This window comes from Anser cygnoides, chromosome 20 (assembly GCF_040182565.1).
Source record: "Anser cygnoides isolate HZ-2024a breed goose chromosome 20, Taihu_goose_T2T_genome, whole genome shotgun sequence".
Taxonomy (NCBI): domain Eukaryota; kingdom Metazoa; phylum Chordata; class Aves; order Anseriformes; family Anatidae; genus Anser; species Anser cygnoides.
The window spans coordinates 4,857,527-4,882,290 of NC_089892.1; the positions used below are offsets into that span (position 1 = coordinate 4,857,527).

Genomic DNA, 24,764 nt, shown 5'->3' on the forward strand with positions numbered 1-24,764 from the left:
GGGAAAAAAAAAAAAAGGAGGAAAAAAATAAGGAAAAATAAAAAGGTGAAAGAAAAAAAAAAAAAAAAGCAAAGTTCAGCCTGGGATCCGGGCTCTCCGAGGCGCCGCGCGTTACATCCAGGGCTGCTCCGTCTTCAGCATCGCGCCCAGCTGCACTCAGACAGACAGACAGGAGGGGGAGAGGGAGGCAGAGTCAAACTTTGGCCGCCGAGGGGGTGGTGGAGGTGGGGGGGGGGGGGGGTTGGAGACGGACCCCAACCTCACCCGGGGGTCCCGGCCCCCGCCCGGCCACCCCAGCGCTGCGCGGAGCCGCGGGGCTGGGGGCAGCCCGGGGGCTGCCAGCCGGAGGAGGGGAGGCAGCGATCGATAGTGAGGCTCCGCAGCGCCCTAAGCGCTTAATGATCCCCAAATCAACTCGGCGGGGAGGGCGAGGGGAGGGCGGAGGGGGTGGGCAGCCGTCGGGCCGCCGCGGCGCCCCCCTTCCCCGCCAGCACCTCGGACAACGCCGGGGGAGGCGACGGTGGCAGCGGGGGTGGGAGGGGGGGGGTGGAAATCGGAGTCAAACCGGAGCCGGCGAGTCAGCACCTCGAACAGCTGCCGGGCGCCGGAGTCACTCCGGAGCCGGCGCCGCTTTCAGCACCTCGGACAGCGGCGGGAGCCCCGCGCTTCCCCGAGGGGGGAAAAAACTAAAAAATGAAATAAAAAAAAAAGGGGGGGGGGGGGGGGGGGGGGGGGGGGGGGAGAGAAGAACTTGTGCCGCTCCGGCTCGGGTCCCCCCCCCCCCCCCGCACCCCAGCCGTGTGAACGCGCCCATTGGCCGCCAGGCGTTTTGGGGGATGTCACTCCCCGGCGGCGACACCTTGCAGCTTGATTACCGGGAATTAATTGCCGCCCGCAGCCCCGCGCTTTCCGGGCGGTTTCCGCCCCTCTCTGCTGTCATCATCCCGCTGATGGGGCTCGTAATGGGGTGATTAGCCGCGGGGGGGCGGGGGGGCTGCTGCTCGCTGCTCGCCTCCCCCCCCAATTAGCCGATCCGAGCGGGGAAAGTTTTGCTGGGCGCTGGGAATTAAAAAAAAAAAAAAAAAAAAAAAAAAAGGAAGGGAAAGCAAAGGCAGAGCACCGGCACCCTCCGCCGAGCCGGCGGCTCCGAGCCCGAGCCGAGCCTCGGGGCTGCGAATTTCGTTGCATCCTCTGGCAGTGGGCTGCGGGGGGGGGGGCGCAGCGCCTTTTGCAGCGCCCCTTCGGCAAAAAGCAGGGGGAAAGCACCGGGCAACTGCCCGGGCATCGCCTCCGCGGAGCTGCTGGGAAGGGACCGAGCTCGGGGAGGGGGGGGGGGGGGGGGGATTTTTCCTGCTCTCGATTTTGATTTTGATTTTAAAAATAAGGCCGACCAGCGCGCCCTGCCCGCCGCCGGCCCGTTCCCCCCGCAGCCGCCCTTCCCTCCCCTCCCCTCCCCTCCCGCCCCGTCGGGGCGTTTCGGTGCCGGGGGAAGGCTCACGCCCGGCTCCCACCTTCCTCCCTGGGGGGGCCGGATCCTGCTCCTCCGGGGCTCCCTCGGGGGCTTTTCCTGGGGGCCGAGCCCTCGCCGCGGAGCTGGGGAGAAAAAAAGAATATAATAAAAAAATCCCGTCCCCAAGCCGTGGGCGTGCAACCGCGCCGTGGCTGGTTATTTCTCAAATCCTCGATTTCTTCCTTTTTTTTTTTTTCCCCCCCTCGCGGGCCAGGCAGCTGCATCTTGTCCCCCTTCCAAAGCCGCCCTCGGCCGGCAGCTTGGAGGCGGTGGGAGCGGGGAGAGCCCCCCCGGCCGCCCGGCTGCCAGCTGTCGGGCAGGGGCACGGGCAGGGCCCCAGCACCTCGGCCCCGAAGGGCTCGGGGCTCTCCGGGCTCGGGGCAGGGAACAAAAGGAGCCGCCGGGGGGGGGGGACAAGCCCCGGGACAAAAATCAGCCTCAGCCCCTGGCCCTGCCTGCCCCCAGCCTGGAGGCGCAGCGCAGCCGGTGTGGGGAGGAATGGGGGGCTGGGGGAGCACGGGGGGGGCTGCTCGTCCCTCCCTGTCCCGTCTGCTGGGGACTCTGGGGGCTGTTTCGGGCTGGTTTTGCAGCATCTACCTCCCCCGGCGGGGCCGGAGCAGAGCAACAGATGCAGGAACTGGTCCCAGTGAGGAACGGGGAAGGGACCCCACTGGGGGTCCCAGCTCCGCAGCGGGACTGGGCTGGCTGCTGGGGTCTGCCCTCCCCCTGCCCCGTCCGGGCAGCACAGCCCGTTTGGGATGGAGCTCGGCTCCGGGATCAGGACCGGCACCGCTTTGGGGCCAGGAATGGGACCGGGATGGAGCTGGGATTTGGATATGGGATTTGGACCAGCCATGCCAAAGGACCAGGCTGGGCTGGTGGCTCTGCTGCTCCGCTTCCTTCCCTTGAGCCACGCAGCTGCCTTCAGACACGAGGGGTTTTACTGGTCGGATCTGCTCTCCGATGCTGTGCGAGGTTTTGGGGTGCAGGGAGGGGAGGGGTCCAATCCTCACCCCGAGCAGACTCTGCACTGTGCCATCCCTAGCCAAGGCCCTGGGCACAGGGACTCCCTGCAGGGCCACGCGTGGAGCACCCAGCAGCTACAGGGGCACCCACACCTCTTGTCCCACTGCCAGTGTGGCTGACATTAATCAATACGAATTTTTAATATTATCATTAAGCCATTTCAGAACTGGACTCCCCAAGGCAGAAATGTGCCCCATTTTACCCATACACAGAGCCCCCCTCCATCAGTTCAAAACCCATTAATTCCAGCTGTCACTTTGGTGATATGGGTCTACATTGGGAGCAAGTTTCCTGCCTTGGCTGAGCTGAACTCTGCACAAACCCTGGGGTATGTGAGGATGTGTTGGGCCTCGAAGGGGTAAAAACCTGTGCAACGCCACACAGCTTCATCCTGGCAGCCCCAGCTTAGGAGCGGTCCTGTGTTCAAGAGCTGGGCTGGTGGAGAACTGGGGCAGGCTGCCTCCGTGTCCCACTGGCCGTGTGCCCCAAAAGGTGTGTCTGCTGCTCCCACCCTGTCCCAGGCCCTTTCCTCCCACCCCAGCCCCCTCCGGAGCCGTGTCCACGAGGGCTTCCCAGTTTCTGAGCCGGCTCCATCCTGGAGGAGGGGCTGCGTGTCCCTGGGAGGGAACAGAGCCTGCAGCGTGAGCGGGGTGGGCTCCACGCTGCCCTGCACGCATGGCCCCGCTGCACCTCGTTCTGCGGGGGGATGTCCCTGGAGGGACGGGGCCTGCTGGCCATGGTAGTGCCCCGGTGCTGCAGGCAGGGCACACACCGCCGAAACGGGGCAGGGAACCAGAGGTGTGGTGCTCCACTCGTGTGTTTGCAGGATTTGGCTCTTCCAGCTCCAACAACATCTCATTTTGATACAAAGCAAACGTAGCTGCTCTTAAACCCGTGCCCTAGACTGCTTCTGGTCACAAACACACGACGGCACCAGGGGAGAGCTCCCTGATGCTGGCCGCATTTGCGGTCATCTCACCAGGGTCGGCTCTGGGGCGCTGGTGCCTTTAGGGTCAGCTGGACACCCCAGCTTGCTGGGCACTGCTGGCGGTGGGGGTGAGGCTCTGCTGGCACCTGGCACGTCCCTGGGTTTGGTTTTGGGGGCTCAGGGTGCAGGCAGAGCCTTGGTGGGACCTCAAGGGGTCGGAGGGAAAGGGCTGCCAGGCTGCGGCCCTGGCTGTGGCGGGGGCGAGCCTGGAAATATCCGGTGGGGTGCAGAGCAGTACCCTGAGAGGGTCTGGTGGAGGAAGGAAAATGCCTGGGGGCTGTGCTGGGCTCTGTTCCGAATTCCCCTCCCAGCCCAGCCGGGGTGCACGGCAAAGGAGGGCGCGGGGAGGGATGCTCGGCAGCGCCCGGCCTCGGTGGGATGCTGCGGGAAGCGAGTGGGCATCCCCGGGGGTGGATGGGGGGGGGGAAAAGGGGGGGATAAAAGGGGAGGACCGGCGGCCGGAGGCTGCGGCGAGGAGGCTGCAGCAGCGCTAAAAGCCCGTTACCAGTGGGTGTCACTGCAGGACAAGGAGCGTCCGGAGCCCGGGGGTGGCGGGGCCGTGCTGGGGCCGAGTCCCGGCGGCCCCGGGACGGGGACAGGGACAGGAACCGGCTTCGGCCCTCAGCGAGGCCACCCAGGCCCGAGGCTGCGAGGCCCGGACCTCCAGGGCTCCCAGCACCGGGTTTTGGGGCGCTGCGGGGCCGCTCGCCAGCCCCTGTTGCAGTCTGGCTTTCTGGTCTCTTCTTTTGCTGCTTTCTTGGACCCAGCCTGGAGCAGCAGCTCTGCGTGGGCTTGGGCACAGCGTGCTCGTTTGGCAGCTCGGCCACGGCAAATGGCAACGATAAAATAACCCCCCAAACCCCATCTCGCTGCGATGCTTCCTTCCCTGCGCACAGCCCCAGAGAGCTGCAGGGCTGCCGCAGGAGGGCTCGGCTGCTGCTGCTGGAGCTGAGCTGGCAGCAAGGGAGACCTCGTGCCTGGGCTGCTCGCCCACCCCTAACCAGTGTCATTTGTAGCAGGACATGGCGTTTAAAGCCCGGCTCTCTCTCCCTGGGGAGGACAGAAAGGTCTCCTGTTATAATCCACTTCTGCCAGCATGGCAAACCCCGCTGTTACCCTCCTGGTTATTTCAGATGGGCTTCATTTAGATGCCTGTGCTAAAAAGAGGGAACCACATAGCAGGGTTTCCCTGTGTGGAGCAGGTGACTTCTGTCCTCCCTCGGCTCAGGTGCGGGCAGGGTGGAGTTTGCTGCAGCAGCTCTCCCTTAAAAAGGGCAGGGTGAGCCTCAAACTGCCCTAAGGAGGGTGCTGGGAATGCCTGAGCAGCTGCTGTGGAGCCCTGCTTGTCCTGGGGAAGGTAAGAAAAGCTGCTCCTGCAGCTTGCTTTGTTCTTGTGTTTCAAGTAACACAATTTAATGTCATGAAGGGCTCTGCTGCTTGAGGTCTGGGTCTAAAAGTTTGGCTGGAGATTGGGTGCGGAGAGAGACCTGGGCTCAGCAAAGCTTCCTGAGCCTTTGTGCCCCTCTGGCTGCTCTGGGTCTGTGTAGGAGCATGTAGGAGGCTGGGCTGAGGTGTGCAGGACAAGGTCACATCCACCTCCCCCTGTGGTGCTTGGTGCTGGGCTTGGGGCGCTCTGGGACAGCGGCTCTCACCTTGTGGCATGGCCCCAAAGTGCTCAGCCTGTCCTGGGGTGACCACGGCTGAGCTCTCTGAGTGGGAACAGGGCGCTGAGTACAAATGCTGAAAGCTAACATTAGACTTAAATGTCTTCTGGCATAATCTGGGCTATGATAACAGATGTGAGAAGCATAGGGATAGTTGATTATTCCTCTAGCAATCTTGGAGACACACAATTAAAGTAATCGTGGTTATTATCAGCTGGTATTTTCTTAAGGTGTGAAGATCTTTTGGGAGCAGACTGCTTTTAAACGCTCTAATACCTGCCTGGGCTGCGTGTGGCTGGGCCTCTGCCATTGCCTGCTGGTGACCAGGATGGGGTTTGGGTGCTGTGCCACTGCGCTGGTGCTGGGGGGCGTGGGTCTGTTCTGCAGCTGCCTGGAGAGGTACACCAGCAGTGTTCAAGTGTGAGCGTGGGGCTGGCAGGAGCCGCCTTCGTGCAGCAAGGCCTCGGTTTGGCAGGGGCTTGAGGCAGGTGTGGGGATGCCTTCATGTAGGCAGGCAAGTGAATCGGGCAGTCAGGGGCCACTTGCTTGGCTCGAGAAGGGCTGATGTGTTATGGAGCTATTGTAGACTTGATATGGGTGAGGATATGGTTGAATTTAGTGTATTTGTTCAGAATGGGCAGGGATGGAGACCCCCCTGCTTTCCCTGCGGGGTTATACTGGTGCAGACACCAATTCCTGGTGTGGCTGCTGTTACCTGGAGCGTGAGGCTTGTGGTGGTCGGACTGGGCGAAGTGTTGGTGTGCATCTGACGTGAAGCAATGAACAGGCTGAGACAGGATCTTTGCTTACATGTTAATGATTTATTTGGCTATACCTGCATTAGCGTAACTTCTTAAAACCTGAGAGAAAGCCATTGTCTGTGGCCGAAATGAGTCTGGGGGCTGCGGTGCCCAGCACAGGGCTCTGCTCTGGGCTTCAGTTTGCTACGTGGATGCCCCAGGGAAGGGGACCGTGTCTCGCAGGCACTTCTCAATGGGAGGCACTGAACGCCTTTTTACGAGCATCACGGTCTGGAAAAGTACTGAGATGAGGCCCAACCTATAAGGAAAGGAGCAGATAGACGATTGGTTACAGGCAGCAGCTGGCCAAGAACAGGGTGTAGCACAAGCAGGGAAGAGACTGCAGATTAGTGCAAGGGTTTTTGACTGCTTGGAAAAACACTACTCCAGTTGCAGTTAACCACGTAACGTGTTTGAAATGGGGGCTAGTTTTCTGATCAGCTCCGGGATATTCTTACTCTGCTCCAGTAACAAAATCCTGTAGTCTTAACACTGTGTCAGTTATCTGACATTTTCAGAAGCTGGCATGCCTTAAGATGGATTCTGAGATAAACATGACTTATTTTCCACAACACAGGACTTATGCCCCTCACTGGTGGGGGGTGGGATGGGCTCAGAGCTCCTGCTGAGGTCAAGGACTTATGTTGGGCAGGTCACACACACACACACGTGAGCAGTTTCTTCCTGGAAATCTCATTTGAGGTGGGGATGTGGTGAACAAACGACCATGATAAAGGAGAAGACACTCGGTGGAGTTAAGTTCCAGGGCCCTTCAGGGTGAGCTGTACCAGTGGCGTGGTTTACACAGTTGCGTGCAACAAACCCATGCAGCAGATGCTAGGTTTACTGTGATATGTGAGCGTGTCTCCATGTACAGGGTGGGTTTACTGTGCGAGGCCATGGGCTTCACCTGCCTTGACCCAGTTCCTTGTGCCATATATCTGCCTCGTGTGGATGTGCAGAGCTTTCTCCTGCCTCCCCCACCCTGCTCAGGCTGGATGGATGTCAGGTTTTGCATATGTAATAATGCACAGCAGTCTTTGCCCTGAAAAGCTTGCTAGTGATCTCATTAATCAAGACAAACAAAGCATATTTAGCTATTCCCCCTCACTGGAGGAAGGTGTTCAGGTGCTTAAATATGCATTTGAGTGCCTAACTTCAGACAGTTGTTTTGGATGTTCTTGCTTTCCCCCAAGTAGCAGCGGAGACACAACCCCTGTCGGGGTGGGGAGGCAGAACCAAGGTGGCTGAAAGGGGCGGGTGGCCCCTGGGAGTCCTCCAGAGCTGGCAGGGACGGTCCCCAGCCAGGCTGACTCTGACCTCCCATTAAAGATGCAGGAGATTTTCCTCTGACCTGTGTGGAGACAGAGCTGGGATTGTTAGGAAAATCCACCGCGAGGACAAGCTGAGCTGCTTCTCTTGAAGGTGCCTCTGTGTTTCCCGCTGTGCTCCCTGCCCAGCACCACTGGGCATGGGGCAGGGTGAAATTTCTGCATGGGGCTGGGTTGAAGCCACAGAGGAGGAAAGAGCAGTTGGTTTGCTCCAGTCTTGGTACAAAGCTCCTGGGTGAGAAATGTCATGCTGAGCCACTACTGACTGTAATTAAAATTAGCAGGGTCCTTGACAAAGTTGAGTGATGCCAGCTTCTGCCCTCAGCATGAGTAAGTGGGAAGCACCAGGTGTAAGACAGGGGACAAGTGTTTTTAAAAAATGAGAAGCCCCCTCATAATGAGGGATACCTGAGAAGTATGGATTAGTCCCAGGCCAATAATTAGAGACAAGATAAGGGTGTCCTCGGGTCAAAGGTCTTATTATGACAGACTGGTGTGAGAAGTCAGTGTCAGTGATGAATCCCCATATCTGATTCTTCTAATTCATATTTTAAATGATGAACCCAAAGGTACTTTCTCTAGAGACAGCTGATGATCTTTACCATTACTCTGATGTGGTTATGGGCTGTTACACCAGGGTTTTGTTCGAATCACAGATTTGGAGCATAGGCTGTAGCAGAATAGGAATATACTTTGTAGGCACAATCTTGGTAGTGTTCTCTGCAGGATGACGGAGCTGCAAGTGTTTTCATCTGCTCATTAGAAGCAGTGTTTTGCTCCTTCATTGCACATTTTATTGACAAATTAAAACATGCAGGGCATGTGCAGCTGGAATATTGTAACATCAGCCCTTGCTTCAGAGAATTAGAGGGGCAATAAACTTATCACTCCTCAAACTTCAATATGTATTTGGGGGACCATTTTCGGTTGGGTTTCTCAGTTAATGGTCTAAATTGGAAGACTTTAAGTGACCACTTGCCAAGCATTAGTGTGACCATTTGCATGCTACAAGCAGAGATCAGTCTGTTAAAGGAGGGCTAATAAATTCTGTGTGAGAGACAAAAGCAGCTCAGCTGGTGCAGGGAAGGCAGAACTCCCCTGAGGCAGTGCAGTATGTGCCCCAGAGACTGGATTTTTTTGGGTGCTGTTGGAGTTGGGCCTGCAGATGTTGAGGTGGGTGCTGGGGTGCATGGCAGCAGCTCTGCTCTGTGAGCACCCTTGGGAGGTTGGCCAGGTTAGCTTCTGGGGGGTGGGGGGGGGAGTAAATGGGATTTGCAAGGGGTTGGGGGGATTAATTGAGGTAGCTGGATTAAATGGTTTGTGGTGACTCGTGGGAGGTGTTGAGAAGGAACCCGTGGACAGGACCGGAGCAGTGCTGGGCTCTTCTCCTGCCGGAGAAGGATCCGTGCGTGGCGGCACCCGCTCCTCTCCCGGCACCTGCCTGGCTCTGCGTGCTCAAAGGCAGCCTCCCAGCCTCGTACGATTTTTCACTTTAACAACAAAGCCGCCCCTAGACTCAGCCTAGTTTTTCCATCATCCATTTGATTGAATCCTTTTAGTGGGTGACAAAACACTTTCTTGAGCTCTCTTTACAGGAAACCAATCTCTCTTCCTTTTTCAAAACCTCCCTCATTTACAGGAGTCTAACAAATCCCGGGCCTTTTAAGTCCTTTCCTGTTTTTTTTTCCCCAAAACAACACAAAACAACAGCGTCATGTTTGTAGATTTTTCGGTGGGGAGGAGGGAATAAAATACACAATGCGGGAGATGGGTGCTGTACGTGCACTGCACTGAGCATCCCCGTGCAGACAAAAACGCGCGCGCGCATCGAGATGCAAATGATTTCCGTGAAGCTATCACTTGTAAAGCTTGACAGAAAATAATGAGAAACACTAAATCTTTTATAAGGTCAACACTCAAGCAGCTGTCAAACAAGAAAAGAATTTAGCGAAAGATCCGCAAAAACTTCCATCGCCTCATTAAATCCAACAGGGCCGGGGCCCGGCGTGGTGAGGAGGCACCGGGGCGCCTCCGTTTTGTGTCAGTAATTTGTGGCGGAGGAAGAGGGAAGACGAAACAGCCAGCGCCGAAGGGGCCTTGGGGGAGGCTGGGGAATCGTTAGTGCGCCAGGAGCGGCCTCGGCTCCTAATTGGAAGCATTGGGCATTATCAACGGAGGATTTGCCTCGGCTCCCTGACAGCTCTCTAGGCCTGGAATGATAGCCCACTTGTCAGTGTAAAAGACCATTAAAAACAAACCATTTTGATTTAATTGGAGGCGGTGCGCTGGGGGCCCAGGTGAGGCGCTTCATCAGCTGATGTTGGCTGCTGATGCCTTTTTCCCCCTGTATTGATGGCTTTTTTTTCCCCTCCCTTTCAAAAACTGTCTAGGAAAGAGAAAGAGGTGCTGAAAGATCCTTCACAGCTGCACCGAGAGTGGCTTTCAATAGGGTTGTCAACAAATGCCATGACAAGTTAGGGAGAGGCAGGTATTTTTAAAACAGACGTTATTCTGTCCAAGCTGAGCTGCGCTGGGAGGTGGCTGTTGGATTATTAGGGTTACAAATACCGTGGCTTTTCCTGGCAGTAGCGTGCTTAACTCGCTTAATGAATGGGCTGGATGGCTTCTCCCCACCTTTCTAATTTCAAGAAGGCGAGGAAATCCAGGACAAAGGGATCTGGGCTAAACGGTCCTTGTGTAGCAAAACCAGGAAGGATTCAGAATGTGCTCAGTAATTTTTGGCTGCTGTGTTTAATGCCCCACTGAGACTTTCCTTTTTTTCTGCTTCCTGAAAATGAAGGCCACATATGTTTGCTGGACCACACTGGTCACTTGGTCTGGGCGATAGTGCACGTAAAGGAGAATTCAGGCACTCGAGCTGGAACCTGGCGTGTTGCCTGCTCGGCAGATGTCCCAGGGCTGGAGCAGAGCAGGCAGCTTTCACACCAACTGCGGGTTTTTGAGATTTGTAACTCAGACCCCTTTTGTGCCAGGCAAGAGTTTTACTCCAAGCTAAGTTGTCAGTTGGCAAATGGTGCCTCCACAGAAGGCTGAATTCCCTGACCAAACCCTCCAGGCCATTTAAAAAGCAGATCTGGGAAACTGTATCAAGCGGTAGCAGTGGTAGGGGCTTACCTGAAAGAACAACACAGCATGTGAGGCTGCAAGTGCCCTAGATCTGTTCCTTCATGGATGAATATCTCTACTGGCAACAGGCACTGGTTGCCAGCAGTTGCTGCCTTTGGACATGGGGGCTCGGATGCAGGTGGAGCCTGCCCTGGAGATGGCCCGGGCTGTAAAGTGGTGGTGTGAGCTGTGCCTCGTGCTGCAGAGCCTGAGGTGCTCAGTTCATCGTGGTGCTGGAAGTCATGAGCTTATGTGGTCATGGGAGTGGGGCTTCAGATAGAGGCCAGATCTGAGTATCTCCTCCCTTTTCTTTTTTTTAAAGGGTTTTTATGGCTGTTTATGCTCTGTTTGCTGGTGTCAACCAGGAGATGTTGGAGAGCGGTGAAAATGGCAGAGGATGATGGGCTACTGGGTCTGTGAGGGGAAGGAAGGGCCGAGCATGGGAGAGGGGAGTGGAGGGTGCAATGGGGAGGCTCAGAGTAAAGTGATACTGGCAGAGACTGGATGAGAGAAATGCCTTCCTGTGACTTGAGTGATTATATTGTAGTTCTAGCTGTTGGGCAAAGCAAGAAAACCCGAAGAATCTCTTTAAATCAAGAAAACTTAGAGCTGGTGATAAGGGCCGAAGCATGCATTTAGTTACAGATGGCCACTACGTGGGAGGTGACACCTACGTTGTTGCCCCAGTGGAGATGTGCAATGATTAGGCCCTGGCTAGCTAGGTCTCCACCTATTTGGGACTTATCAGGGTGTTGTATTTAATTTGGGTTGTGCCTGTTGCAGGCAGGGCAGCGCTGAAGGCCCGTGGAGCTGATCTGAGTTGGACTGGGACCCACCAATTCATTTCACTTGGGCCACTGATCAGCCATCTGGTGCCACTGATTTTTAGTCAGCCAAAATCCCAGCTGAAGGGAGGCTTGATCTGGTACCATGGTGACAGAAAGCTCTTGAACTCATTGCATTGGCCTTCAAGTGCTATCAAGGCCTCAGGAGACAAGTTTTATAACACTCCAACTCCATGAAGTCCTGTTGTCCTCCTCAAGCCTGGGAGGATAAATGGTGCCTCTGAAAAGCCAGCCCGCTGTGTGCATCAAGCACAGGTTAGTGTAGCACAGTCTGTGGCTTTTCTGACAACAATTGCAGGATTACATGAGCTGTGCTTGTCAGTTCAGCTCTTCAGACAAAAATAGAGGTAAGGCATTAAAAAAAAATGCAGAACATTTTTTGTGTGTGTGTTAAACCTCAACTGTTAATTCTGATGAAGGATCAGGCTGTGAGCACATATCGGATCCCTGGTGAGAATCAAATTCTGGAGCCCAGAATTTTGCTGCAAAGTTTATACAGTGGGGATTCCTCTAATTACTTTCACTGGAAATTTACCTGACAGAGCTTTCCCAGGTAATGCAAGGCATACGCGGGAGAGCCGCTCAGCCGTTGACAGAGCCTTTGATTTTGTGCCAGGTTGCAAATTAAGTCTTTTGCCAAGGTACCCGAACACTTGCTCGTCAATTGCTTATCGCTTATTCATATCGCGCATCGAGTGCAGCTCGTTTCATCTGCTGGGGAAGGCAATGCGTGTTGACAAAAGTGTTGTCCAAAGTTGCTGCATTTTCTTTCCTCCCTCTGTCTGGTCAAGTAAACAACAATATTCTCCCTGGAAAGCCACCTTGAACGTCTGTGCAAGTTGGAATTCTCTAATGAGCAAAGGAAAAAATAAACCTCGTGTGTGTCACTGACACATGGTGTGCAGAGCTGCTTTGGCACGTGGGCAAATTCTGTCCTTTTACATCACTGCTGCGTGAGGTGTTGTTACCAAAATAAATGCCCTTCTGAGCTGACTTCACAGAGCCCTGGAAATCTATTGTCGAGTGGCCAGTGTTGAGCACTGGTTTGGATTATGACTATTAAAAATTCAGGTGGAGGCAGCTGAAGCTCACCCTGGACTGTTTCTCTGCAGACGGCAAGGCTGTGGGGATGCTGTGTTTTGGCAGCAAGGCATTTTCCAGAATTTGACACTGGGGATGCCATTCTGCCCAGACCAACACAATGCTAGTGATGGGTGATGTGAGGACAGGGCACAAGGCATGAGCTGGGGGCAGGAGGACTTCTCTGTGCTGGGTGGCTGAGCTCTTACAGTCCCCAGAGAATGTAGAATGTAGTCCTACATTGGAAAAAAAGAGTCTTGGTGCACAGTTCTAGCTGTGATCACAAAACCTGAGCCCAGGAATCAAGTCTCTGCAGGCAGAGCAAGGCAGAGGCCTTTGCCTCGGGGGGTGCCTGAGGAAGGGGAGGGCAGTAGAAACATATTGCTGAGGTGAATAAGGAGTTAACTTCTGCTGGGATTTGTAATAAATTAAAAAACCTTTCCCTAATGAAGTGCCCGCCAGGATGCGACTGGCTCCCCGCGACCTGCTTGTCTCAGTGAGCTGGGGGCCCAGGAGACCCGGCGGCAGGTCAGTCCTCCAGAGCGAGACGCGGAGCAGGAGCGCACCCCCGGTGCGCGAGAGCCTGTAACCCACACGGTTGGCTTAATAGCCTGGGCCATTATTCTAAAGCAGTGGGGCTGAAACCTAAATCCAAATGAAAACATAGTCAATTTGTCTGTACTTTAGCGACTGAACGGCTAGGTAATGCCATTCAGCCCTGGCAACGTAGGGAGCAGGCGGAGGCAATTAGAGGGGAGGGCAAAGCTCCTTTGTTTTCTCTTCTGCTTGGTCTGAGCTCTAGCACGGTGCCAGGTCTTACAAGGACCTAGTGGTAAGTCCAGCTTAAGAGCCACTCGGCTGTCTGCAGGGGGAGAGGATGGGAGCAGAAAAATCCTCCTAGATGATCTTTATGGGTTTAGAAGAACAACATTTTCCTGGCGCCCCCTGCTTTGGATTACAACCACCTTGCTAACAGGTTGTTCTGCAGGCTCAGAGCAGGCCAGACTCTGGAAGGCATCATGTATCTGATAGGCAGTGTCGGAGGGAGCACAAGGATGAGTGGCTTGAGGACATGTTGCACCCCTGTGCCTTGCACCAGCCTCAGGTCACAAGGAAAATTGCATAAATTATGGCTGTGGGGATGGGGGCAAGAGATTCTTTAAATGTTCTTGCCCAGAGTTAAGTTCTTCCCAGGCCATGAGCACCTTGTATAATGGCCAGAGCAGGACAATCTCACTGAAGGACAGTAGGAAATATGCAGATTGTAGTCTGCTAATGAGCTTTCTGTGAAGTGATACTTCTGCAGAGTTTTTGCTTCTGGAATCAGAAGCAAAGCCTTGCTATGGGATGCATTTCCTGAATGCTGAGGGAAGAGTCTTCTCCTGACCTGGTAGGACCCACAAATGCTTCTGGTGTTTTGCATGTGTGGTACTTTTGCTGCTTTGTATCAAGATCTACTTTTAGCTTTGTCTAAGGGCAATCTCTTTTCACCTAGCATTTTGTTGAAATTCCCAGGAGATGTCTCATACTTGAAAAAGTGCAAAGCAGGACAAAACCAGATCCTCTTATCACTTTATCCAACTTTCTGATTAGCTGCTAGACTCTAATGGGTGCTAACAAATCTGAAACAGCCTGAAACAATTGTCTCTGTTCACTCCCAGGTCAGAAATGCCAGTGACCACATTTTTTGATAGTGCTGAAAAAACACAAGACTTCAGCTTAATTCTTCTTAAAACTAAGTTGTTGTTTTTTTTGTCAGGCATTGTTGCTTGGACTTCCGGACAATTGACTTGTTCTGCAGCTCCTCAGCAACCAAAGTGACTTTCATGATACAGCTTTTTGGTAGAGAAAGCTAGACACCTGGTCAGATGGGAGGAGCATTGCCTTCATTGCTGTCATCTTTTGGTGATGCTGAGGAGGCCTTGTAGGGGTGGTGGGGAGTCTGAGAAAGAGGAGCAGCTCTAAGGAGCCTTGTAATTCAAAGCAGTTGCCTTAAATACCTGTGGTGAGCTTTCTGCCATTTCATGTACAACTTTGCCCTATTCAGAAGCTTCTCTGGCCTCTGTGATCTGTAAATTGGAGGACAGAAGAGCACCTGAGACCTGTACTGACTGTATTGAGTTGTTGCTTATTTTAGTGGTATAGACTAAATACAGTGTTTGTGTGAATTACATACAGTAGCCAATGCTGACTACTGTCTTCCCCAGGCCACTGAGTTGATTCTAGGAAAGCCATAAGATAGATATCCCCCACCATGTTAGAGCCTGAGAAAGAGATTTCGTGAGAACAGAATTGGTGTAAGAACAAACTTCCTTGCCTCTTTGGAGCACTGTTCCTTATCGTCCTTCTTGCAATGGAGGGGATGGTAGCGAATGACTGAAGTCCCTGGGTTTGGCTGAGTTTGGCTAAAGGGTTAGGCCAGTTTGTCTTTCAAGGCTATTGCACCACCACCCATGTAAAAAACAACTTTATAGAGATGGTTAAGGCGCAGTTGGGAGACTCTCAAGTGGTTTTTGAAACCATCAGCTTTCCTTGGGGTATTGCTGCTCATAACTGGGCAAACTCTTGTGGATGTTTGAGGTCTTTTTTCCATGGAGAAAACCATGTACTGAAACTCAACTGAGCAATGAGTTTCCTAATCCAAGTTCTAATATGAATTGTGCATGTTAGATCTGCAGCTGGGGAAAGGTAAACCATCCAGGTTAATGTAATGAGAAAGGAGGAATGAGGCAAATCTGCAGATGCTGTGCAAAACAAGTTGCTCCTCCTCCCCTAGATGCTGTTCCTAAGAAGGTAAGGAAGAAGAGAGGAAAAGACTCAAGTGGTGTTTGAGACCTGTGGCTGAGGGAAGAACCCAAGTGCAATCCTGGATGAAACAAAAGGGAAAGCACGAAGAAAAACAGAGGCTGAAAAATGAATAGTGATGGAAAGGTCTGGGGTGAGAGGAGCTCTAAAGAGGAGGCTTGCCCCAGTATCTCGTGTGACTTACACAATCTGTTTAACAGCGATCGGTCATGTTCTTTCCCTGACACTAGCTGCAGCAGCAGCTTTGTGCTGACAGGCAGCTGGGATAAATGATTACTGACATATGCTAATCGGACAGTCTTAGACAGGATGTAAAAGGAATACATCAAGGTGGTGCAAAACATATTTCTTGGTTGAAACTCTCCAACTTGTATAAGTAAATTAGCTTCAGGAAGTCACAAGGCTCCTTCATTGTTTTAAACTGCAGTTAAAAATCAACAGTAGAGCAAAAAATAAAATAATCTCAGAACCATCAGAACAAGGGCTGGGGCAGAGGGCTGAGAGACTCTTTGCAGTGGTATCTATCAATGCCAGATACGATTTTGGCCATGTACAGTCCCTACAGGGTTTTGATGCTTTCAGACTTTCTGGTGTCTCCTTTCTATTTCCATTGCCCACTTCTTCTCCCTTCCTTTGTAAAATGCCCCCTAGCTCTTCACTTGAAGTTTCCCTGTAATTTACACCACAAACAAAGCTAACAATTTGAACAAGTACCCCAGAGCACAGCAAGATGCACAGATGAGTTCAGGGAGATGTTCAGATCGCATTGCTAAAACAAGAAATCTTCACCCTGGTTCTTATTTGGATCAATTAAAGGAAGTGTCATGCACATCTGTAGCCTGGCTAGGCCCTCTGCTCAGTCACAGGGTGAATATTGTCAATCAGGTAGTTTAGATAGGTATCAAGAGCACGGAATTTCTGGAAATTTGTAGTTCTTGGTGTGAAAATGCTTCTTGAGACACATTAACCTGGTGTGGCTTGAATTAGTTATGCTGAGAGCTGATAAAGTGTCAGGCTACCTAAAAGTAGACTGGATTGTTTTGCTCGGGTAGGGCAGTTGCAGGAATACCAGGAGAGAACAAAGGCCATGACAATACTAATGGGGAAATATAACAAGATGCTTCTAATCTGGTGAAGATCACAATAGAGCACATGTTAGAAAATAAGTCATTAAGCTCTTCCTCTGGTCAACTGCTGCTTCTCTTCCAGGCCTTATGTCTGCAAAAAGCATCCTACCCTGAAGTGTGATAGGGGCTGGAATTTAAACACATCCAGTGTGGGAACGTTTTGGGGTCTGGGTTTCAGGGAGCTCCAGAGTAAGAGCTTCATGTCTACCCTCATGTGATAAGGGTATTACCAGGGAACACAGGCAAGTTTAGAAAGTGTCTCTGAGTTCAGTCAAGTACTCCATACCTTCTCCAGGTGGGGCAGGTGCCAGAAGGACTCCTCCTTCGCAGGTACTGGCTGTTTTCGGAGAAACGTGGTACGAGTTTCACGCAATTTGTCTTTCTGTAATCAAAGATACACAAGAACAGGCTGGAATGGCTGCGCAGCTATATACATCAGGTTGGTGTCTTGTAACGATACTGGGATGAACTAGTCTAAAAGTCACTTCATAGATCACCTGATGATCACTAGTGCCTGATCTGGGTGGTCTTTTGTGTTCATGCAGCTAATGCTGATATCTAAAACACACTGAGGGAAACATGGACAACTGCCAACTCCGAGCTTTGTACCGCATCTCAGTGAGATGACCACTGCCTGCTAGGAGCCCTGAGATACAGCACTGGCTCATCGCTATCTGGGAGAGTCATTTCTACCACCACAACCATGGGGAAGATTTCCTGACTGAAGTGTTTCTCTCGTGATTAATTGCAATGTACAATACTTGGTAGTCCCAGCACAAGCCAGTGCAGGTACCTGGTGAGTGTTTTGGCCATTGCACGAAACCCTGGAGAATCTGTTTGCTCTGTGGTCTGGTTTGTAGGTATGTGTTGCTTAACTCAGTAATTGGGGGCTGCAAGCTTCAGGAACTTGATGGAGAGAACTTAGTGATTAAAACATCAGTCATCAACAGATAAGTTAGGGATGCATTTTTCCAACATCCTGGGCTTGTGCGTTCATAAAATAGCTGCTAATTAAGAACACTGTATTGCACTTCCACTATAAAGCATACTTTGTGATGGCAGTAAGCCCATTGAAATTGGTCATTACCATATTAGCTCGACTCTTCCTTGAGTCATTAACTAATAAAACAGTCATTGGCTGCTTTTAAATGTTATTACAATATTGCTGTGTTTAACAGCTCTAACAACTGCTCAGGGTGTGTGCATCCGCTGCGACATGCCAGGATCAAGGCTGGTGCTGGTCCTTCGAACATTTGGCTGCTCCGTTCTTTTGTCCACTGCTGCAGGTAACCTGAGCAGAGCTGATGCTGTCCAAGGACAATCTGCAAGGCTTCTGGCAAGAGGATGGCATTAAATACCAAAGATAACTTGAAACCTAATGCTTTGTTATAGCAGAGTTTTCAGTATTGTGGTGATGCAAAAAGAATTAGAGCCTCCATTTTAATTGATAACAGGAGTTTAGCTGGGCACCCTGTGACCAGGGACACATTGATGCAGACAGACGCTTAATGATAGCTAGAAAGGTGTATCTGTGGGACAGGTATCTAAGCCTTTTGGAAGGCCTTGACCAAACCACCACTGCCCTGAGCTTGCTCAGTTCCTGCATACACCTTCAGATACAACAATATTTCTATTTAAACCTTTCCTTTTGTCTCCAGTGCACTTTCAGGCATGCACATTGCAATTTTCACATCTGGTGCTCACTCCCACAGCATTACCCTGCAGGATGTGCTCTGGCTGGAGCCAGGCCCATCTTGGCTCGGAAGCAGCTGATCTTCATTAGGCTCTGCCAGCCTTCTAGCAGTAAGGGAAAATGGTTTCCCACAAGGGACTGCTCACTGTGATGGGTAGAAAGAAGCCCATCTATTGTGGGGTGGGACAGGGGGAGTTCATGCCTGGTAGCAAGCAGCAGTGCTGTTGGAGTACTATTACCTTTTTCTTTTCCACTCGCTGGGCTGCTGTCAGTGCTCTCTGCTGCTCCATCCACAGCTCCTTGTATTTGTGTTGGAGGACATCAAAAAAGGGAGTGGAAGGCCTGGAAAAAATGTTCAAAATACAACAAAATACAATCAAAATACAACAAAAAATACAACAAAGTTAATGCCTCTCTTTACCTTCCTGTGCTGATTCCCTTCCCTGCTCCTGGAAAATGTGAGTGGTGAGAACATGAAAATTTGACTGCTGTGGTGTACAAAGAAGCCCAAACAGATGCACTGATGGACTGGGTGAGAGGACTACTGACGGTCTGAGTCTGGAGTTAAAACAGACTAAGACACTGTCAGGTGTCTGCAGTGCAAAGGGGAGCTGAACGGCTGAGCCCCTCTGGTGCCCTAGCTGCACAGAGCAGATTTGCCTCTTGAAACAGGGCACGAGCGAGTGTCCCAGCCAGGAGGGGGCAGCAGCAGAGGAACTGCGGATGTCTACAGTTCTAGATAAATGGTAAAATTAGGAAGTCGGTTGCTTTTCGGTCAGTTTACCTGCACTGAGCTGGCATTAACCCGACCAAGTTGCAGCAAAGCTGCAAAAGACTTACTGAGCCTTGCTCCTGGCAAGGGAGGATGCTTTAACTTCATCAGCCACTGTGGGAGGTAGAATTGGCAGTGGCAGCACTGGAACAGCAGGGCTCTTGCCTCAAGGACAGCATATCGCTTATCACTGTGGTTGTGGTGCTATTCTTCTCCCCCCGAAGCAAAAATTAGAAATCCCAAGGGAGAAAGTGACGGAGGACCTGCAGCTGAAATTTTATCGGTCCTTGTCTTTGCACACCTTGCTGGGGAGGGACTCTTTCCATCTCAGCAGCAACCAACGACACTGTGGAGCCACCAGCTTTGCTCACACTTGTAGCATGCCGTGCCTTCAGCTGCTGCTTCTGAAGCAGCAAGGCAGGGCTTTCCCTGCCTGAACAGGGATCTGAGCTGGGCTAAATGCTGGGTGGTTCTGGGCCACCAGAAGGTGGCTTTCTGGAGAGAGCTCGTGCACCAGGCCACAAGTGAGCTGATGCTTCAATGTTTTTGTCAGCAATTGGCCTGAAATCATCAGCAGCCAGCTTTTAGCAGTCTGGAGGATCCTTGACAGTAGTGGAGGGTGCCAGCAGGGCATATGCAAATAGTAACTCTTCTGTTCCTTGTTCCTTCACCCCTGTGGTGACTTTTATTACTTAATTATTGCACACCACATGCTTCAAAACAGCCTAATCTATGGTCGTGTTTTCTAATGATACTAGATGTGCAACCCAGCAATATACATCCCAAGGGGGCATTCATATCAGAGGAGACATCCTTCTGCAGACTGCCCGTTTCGTAGATCACATGCTGCAGGGCTTTTCAAGGCTTTGCCTACAAAACAGCCGCGTTGCTCCAGACTGTCATCTGGAGACACCCCTTGCCAAAGGGGACACTGACATTTACCCTTGTCTTCCCTTGTTCCCTCACCTTCCCTTACAGTTGGGTATTTCACGCTGATCAGAGCTGGGCTAAAATATCTACAAAGGTTTAAAAGATGTGGCATAGCTGTGGCTGAGCATCTCATTGTATGGTGTAAATTTGGTAGTCCTTGCACGTGCTTTTGGTGAGCCTTGTGGGCTTGTTTCCTTGGCGTGACCCTTTGCTTTCCAAGGCAGGAGCTTTCCTGGGGAGTGTGAATAGCAGGGAGGGATGCAGGAAAACATGGAGCCTTTGTGTGTGGTGTTTGATTATTGATTTTTGTGACGGCTGAGTGTTTTCACATCTCCATGGAGGTGACTTTTACCATCTCTGGTGGACCAGCCAGTTGGTGACTGATTAGTCCACAGCTGGCTTGTAAGTAAATGCTTGAAAGGACACATTTGGGTTGATGCTCTTCAGAGACTCTTCCCTGCCGTGTGATTAATCGCATTTAAATCCTGATCCAGCAAAGTATAGAATCATGCCTGGAATAATACATGCGTGAACTGTCTCTGGGAAATTAGTAGGGATGACTCGTGTGCTTAGTTATACGTATGGGTTCTGGTGGGCTGTAAGATGCGATGCTTGATCTGGCTTTTCCTGCCTCCTTCGAGAGAAATACTGAGAAAGTGGGGCAGGGAGCAGGGGATATCAGGCAACACTTCTTTGACTAAGGTTACTGGAGAAATTTCAGCGAGGCAGCTCTTTCTTTGTAGGCCAAACGCTGCTACCATTGGGGTGGATGGGGAGTTTTGGCCCTGATATCGGTGTCATTGGGCAGTGTGGCGGTATGGCTCGGTGCAGCTGGCCTAGGGGAAAACGTCCTCTCGCCTTAGTGTTACTTGAGGACAGGAATGAACTGCTTGTGTGCTACGTTTCCCTCCGTCACCCTGCCCAGATGTCGCTGCTCTGGGCTGGGAGGATTTTGCTGTTACCGTCTGGGGCTGCTGGTTTTTGGGGGTGGGGGTGTAGGCAGAGAGCCATCTGCTGAAAACGCTTACTGTGGATTAAAACCTGTCTCATTCAGAGCAACTCAGATCTCCTTGTTTTGGCACAAGCATCCTGCCACAGAAAGGGAAGGGAAAGAAAGTTCTGATAGGGTGTAACAAATTATTTATAATTGTGGAAAAAATAATCAGCTGCTTACTTTTATAGTCAAATAGTTGGAGCCACTTCTAATGCTGACATTTCCTAAATATTTTAAAATTTATCTATGCACATTTTCAAAACTATTATCCCTGAAACAGTTCCTGTCTCTTTAATAGACTCTCTCTAATTTACTTTCAAGAGTGAGGGTATAGACCTATTTTCAGCTGAAATGACAAGCGCCTGCTTACTTGGTTATACAATGTGGTATGCTAGCCTGCCAGAAGTCTCCTGGAAACGAAGCTGCAGCTGTTCTAATAGGCTATTTTACTGTGAAAACAATGTTAAAAAGTATAATAAAGTATTAACAATATTAAAATAAAACAGTGTAGGCCTTAAATGAGCTACAAACTAGTTAAATCTATTCTATTCAATATGAGCCTTCAGTGCTTTGCAGCTGATACCTCAGAGCTGGGATTTATCTAAAATGAAGGCACCAGGGACATGCAAGGGAAATGGTAATTATAATTTGCAAACATTAGGCTGACACTTTTTTGTGTACGTGTGTATAAATTCTGACAGCTGTGATTTGTGCGGCGTGCCAAATAGTGTACCGCCAATCCGGGAGGGGCTCCCTTTCTGGCAGGCCATCCTCAGAGCAGCAGCTCATTAAAACTTTGGAGAAGGAGAAGTTGCCGAAAACAGGAAGGCGTCAGAACCATCTGAGGGACTTTTGGTACACGCTTGTTGAAAGGTGTTTGAGAAGAGAGCCTTGGGTCTGACAAACTGGAATTTTAGTACGCCTCTCCGTTCACAGTGGGGCAAAATAATTGGTCATCAGTGACTACTAATTTGGTTTAGTAGCCAGAGGCATTTTTTTTCTTCCCAGAAAATCAATGACAGTGCCGAGGTCTGTTCAACGTGATTCAGCTCAAGACGGGTCCTCATTTAGCTCTTGATGCTTCTTCCACTGGAGACAGCTATTTTGTTAAAATGAAATTAAAATCTATCTATAATGCTCAGCTCTGAGAGCGGCACCCGTCAATGCCATGCTGCTCTTGAGGTTTCAAGGTTGTCAGTCTCCCCTCAAACTTATTTTCAAAGGTTTATACATCAGCGGGGGAAAAAAAAAAAGGTACTTGGCAAAAGTGGATACAAAGGACTTTTGCTCAGGAAGGGTTTTTATACTGGCTTAAAAGATGCAATCAATTTTATTGCTGTATTGTAAAAGGGCAAAAACTTGACTTGAGATTGCTTTTTTTCTTGTATTATTCAAAAGCACAAGGGCTCATAAATATTTTAGTGCGAACTACAGCCCTTGGATTTTCCTGGTAGCCCTCCAGCCAGTGCAGCACGGCTCCTGCCGTACTCTGCCCGCTGATGGTCAGGACAGGCTCTGGTGGGGAGCAGAGGACACTTGCATGGGCACTGACTCCCTGGTGGCTGCGTGGTTTTGGGGCTGCATCAAAAGCTCTGCTCCCAGGAACCACGTGTGACCCTCTAATTTTCAAGGGCAGCTTAGTGGCAGCAGGCTCTGACACTGTATGGGTGCCTATACAGTAGGTAAATCATATCACATTTTTTTTTTTAACAGCTGTGATATCAAAGCTATGTTACAACACCAACAGCTATCCTGAAACTTTAACCCTTTCTTGAAAGGTTAGTGAGGCTTCATTTTCTTGGAGTCAGCCCTTGCTAGTGTCTTTCAATCTGAGATGATTTCCTCTTGGTGTACAGCCAGGATCCACATTTGGGGTCTTCAGCCCACAGAGCCGTAAGAGGCACAGCCTTTGTACCCCTTCCTCACGTGCGTCGTGGTGTGAAGGATTTGTCCCGTGGCGGTACTGTCCGTACAGAGTTCTCTGTCCTGTCTTGTGGCTGGGGTTTGGATGGCCAAACTGGCGCTCTCACCAGCACAGATCAGTTTCTTGCTGGGAACCAGTTTGTTATCCAGTGTGGGGCTCCTCAGTGCAGCCAGTGCAGATTATCTTCAGCAAATAAAGCGCAAGCTGGGGTCTGTGATTCTGCTCGGGGCCTTGGGGTACCACCAATGCACACAGCACTGAGGCATTAATGCTCCGGTCCCTCTGCCCTGAAAGGGTGTTTATAGTACAGGAAAACTCTGATTACAGTTCCCTTGTACTGCTATATTGTCTCCCTTCCTCCCTTGTTACTGATGGGCTAGAGCTAGCAATCTATCTACCATTAATTTGTCTCTGTGTAGCCCAGCAGGAATCTGGGGCATGATTACAGCTCTGGCCCTTGTGTGAGAGCCGGCACGGCCCCGGCATCCCCTTGCAAACTGCCTGGCTCTGCCTTGCCTTAATTGTTCCCCTTTGGCCAGTGGACCTGTCTGCTCTAACAAGGGCAGTGAGGAGGGCCGAGGTAATTGAAGCACTTAGCCACACTCCCCAGCATTGCCTCCTGCAGCTAATTAGGAAAGAGGGCTGCTGGGCTCTTCGTTATTTCTTCTAATTGTTTGTGGGTTTTGCATAACAGTGAATGGCAGAAGAGGGATGTTCAGTTAGCGGCGGATTCTTGACTTTGAAATTTGTATAAAAGGTCACTTACAATTTGTTAGCACTTTCACAAAAGTGAATTCAATTAGCGGCTCCAGAAGTCCCTGCACACATGTGCATGTGCTTGTAAGAGGGAGAGATGGAAAAACATGCAGAGTGTGAATGTAAAGTCTCCTTGCTTTCCTAGGAAGCTTGTGGACTATACAGCGAAGTTATAGGCCCCTTACAGCTTTATGGTCCTCTAAATAGGTCCTGGCAATAAACCCATGGAGAGGCCTGAAAGATCATTTTTAAATGATCTCCACTTGTCCTCACTTTCCATTAACCACTGAAGAAAATAACAAGAGAAAAATTGGTAGAAAACACTCGGGGACCAATTTTTTTTTGCAGTCTTTGCACTGGCAAACCTCCCAGTTGAAATAGTGGGTCTTTCACCCGTGTGGCAGCTTCAGGATCCGTGCCGTCAAAGCACTGATTGCTCTGAATTTCTGAAGCTTCTTTACAGTCCTTGTAATTTGGATGAGGAAATAACAATATAAGTTATTTCACTGTGGGCAGCCAATGAGGCAGTGGCTTCTTCTAAGTGTCAGAGGATCTGTTATTTTGCTCAGAGGGCTCGTATGTATAGAACAGTAAAAAGAATAAAATCCATTGTAAACATGTACTTTAAAAGATTTATCAGATGCTCATAGCTGTACTTAGGAGTACACATGGTTACAAGAACACCAATTTGCTTTACTATTCCCTCCCAGGCCAAGAGTGAGATGTACACTTGTAACAATCCTAAATGCACACATGGAAACTCGTATCTCACAGCAAAGACACCAAGCCAGCTCCTACCTATTCGATAACTGGCTTCACAAGCTGGAATCTGCATGTTAACGTTGGTCTTTTGGGTTGGAAATGCCATGCGGCTTACTTAGCTGAAGGTTATTTGAATTTGTCTTCAACAAATTTCTCTCTACTGACTGGAAATCCTCTCTTATCCTCCCAGAAACTCAGGTGGGACGTGGTTAGGGGACAGAGCTATTCTAGCCTGGAAGCCTCAAGCTGGGGCTGAGAGTGAACTTTGCAGTCTGCAGCCATCAATGCCAACAAATGCAAACCGTCCTGATGAGTGTGCTGCTTTGCTTTCATTTGGAAGAAAATCCTCCCCTCCCCCCCCAAAAAAAAAACAACCAAACAGCTGTAACACTGAACAGAACAAATCAAAGAGCCAGGTCTTCCCCTTGACCTCCTGTTCGTGCTTAAATCTCTGGCTAGGCGGGGATGTTACTGGCACTGTTTCCTTTCAAATGAAGCAAGGGGTAGAAAGCTTTGCTTCCACAAAAAGGATTCTGTGGTTATTTCCCTCTGAACTAGGTTTTCATTGTACAAATTGCAAAAGCAGAAATTTGCAGGGGGGGGGGGGAAAAAGTCTACTTGTGGCAAGAAG

The 24,764-nt window shown here is 50.9% G+C and overlaps 1 protein-coding gene across 1 annotated transcript in view; it reads right to left on the reverse strand.

The window, feature by feature from the left end:
• Window positions 1-5,994: 5,994 nt before the first annotated feature.
• The window catches only part of CFAP77 (cilia and flagella associated protein 77), a 61,065-nt gene continuing 42,295 nt past the window's right edge, over window positions 5,995-24,764 (reverse strand). The window contains exons 4-6 of the mRNA XM_048054326.2: window positions 18,235-18,337; window positions 16,589-16,684; window positions 5,995-6,247 (exon numbers count right to left, since the gene is read on the reverse strand). Coding sequence (XP_047910283.2) covers window positions 6,179-6,247; window positions 16,589-16,684; window positions 18,235-18,337 — 268 coding nt within the window. The 3' untranslated portion in view covers window positions 5,995-6,178. The remainder of the gene's footprint in view (window positions 6,248-16,588; window positions 16,685-18,234; window positions 18,338-24,764) is intronic.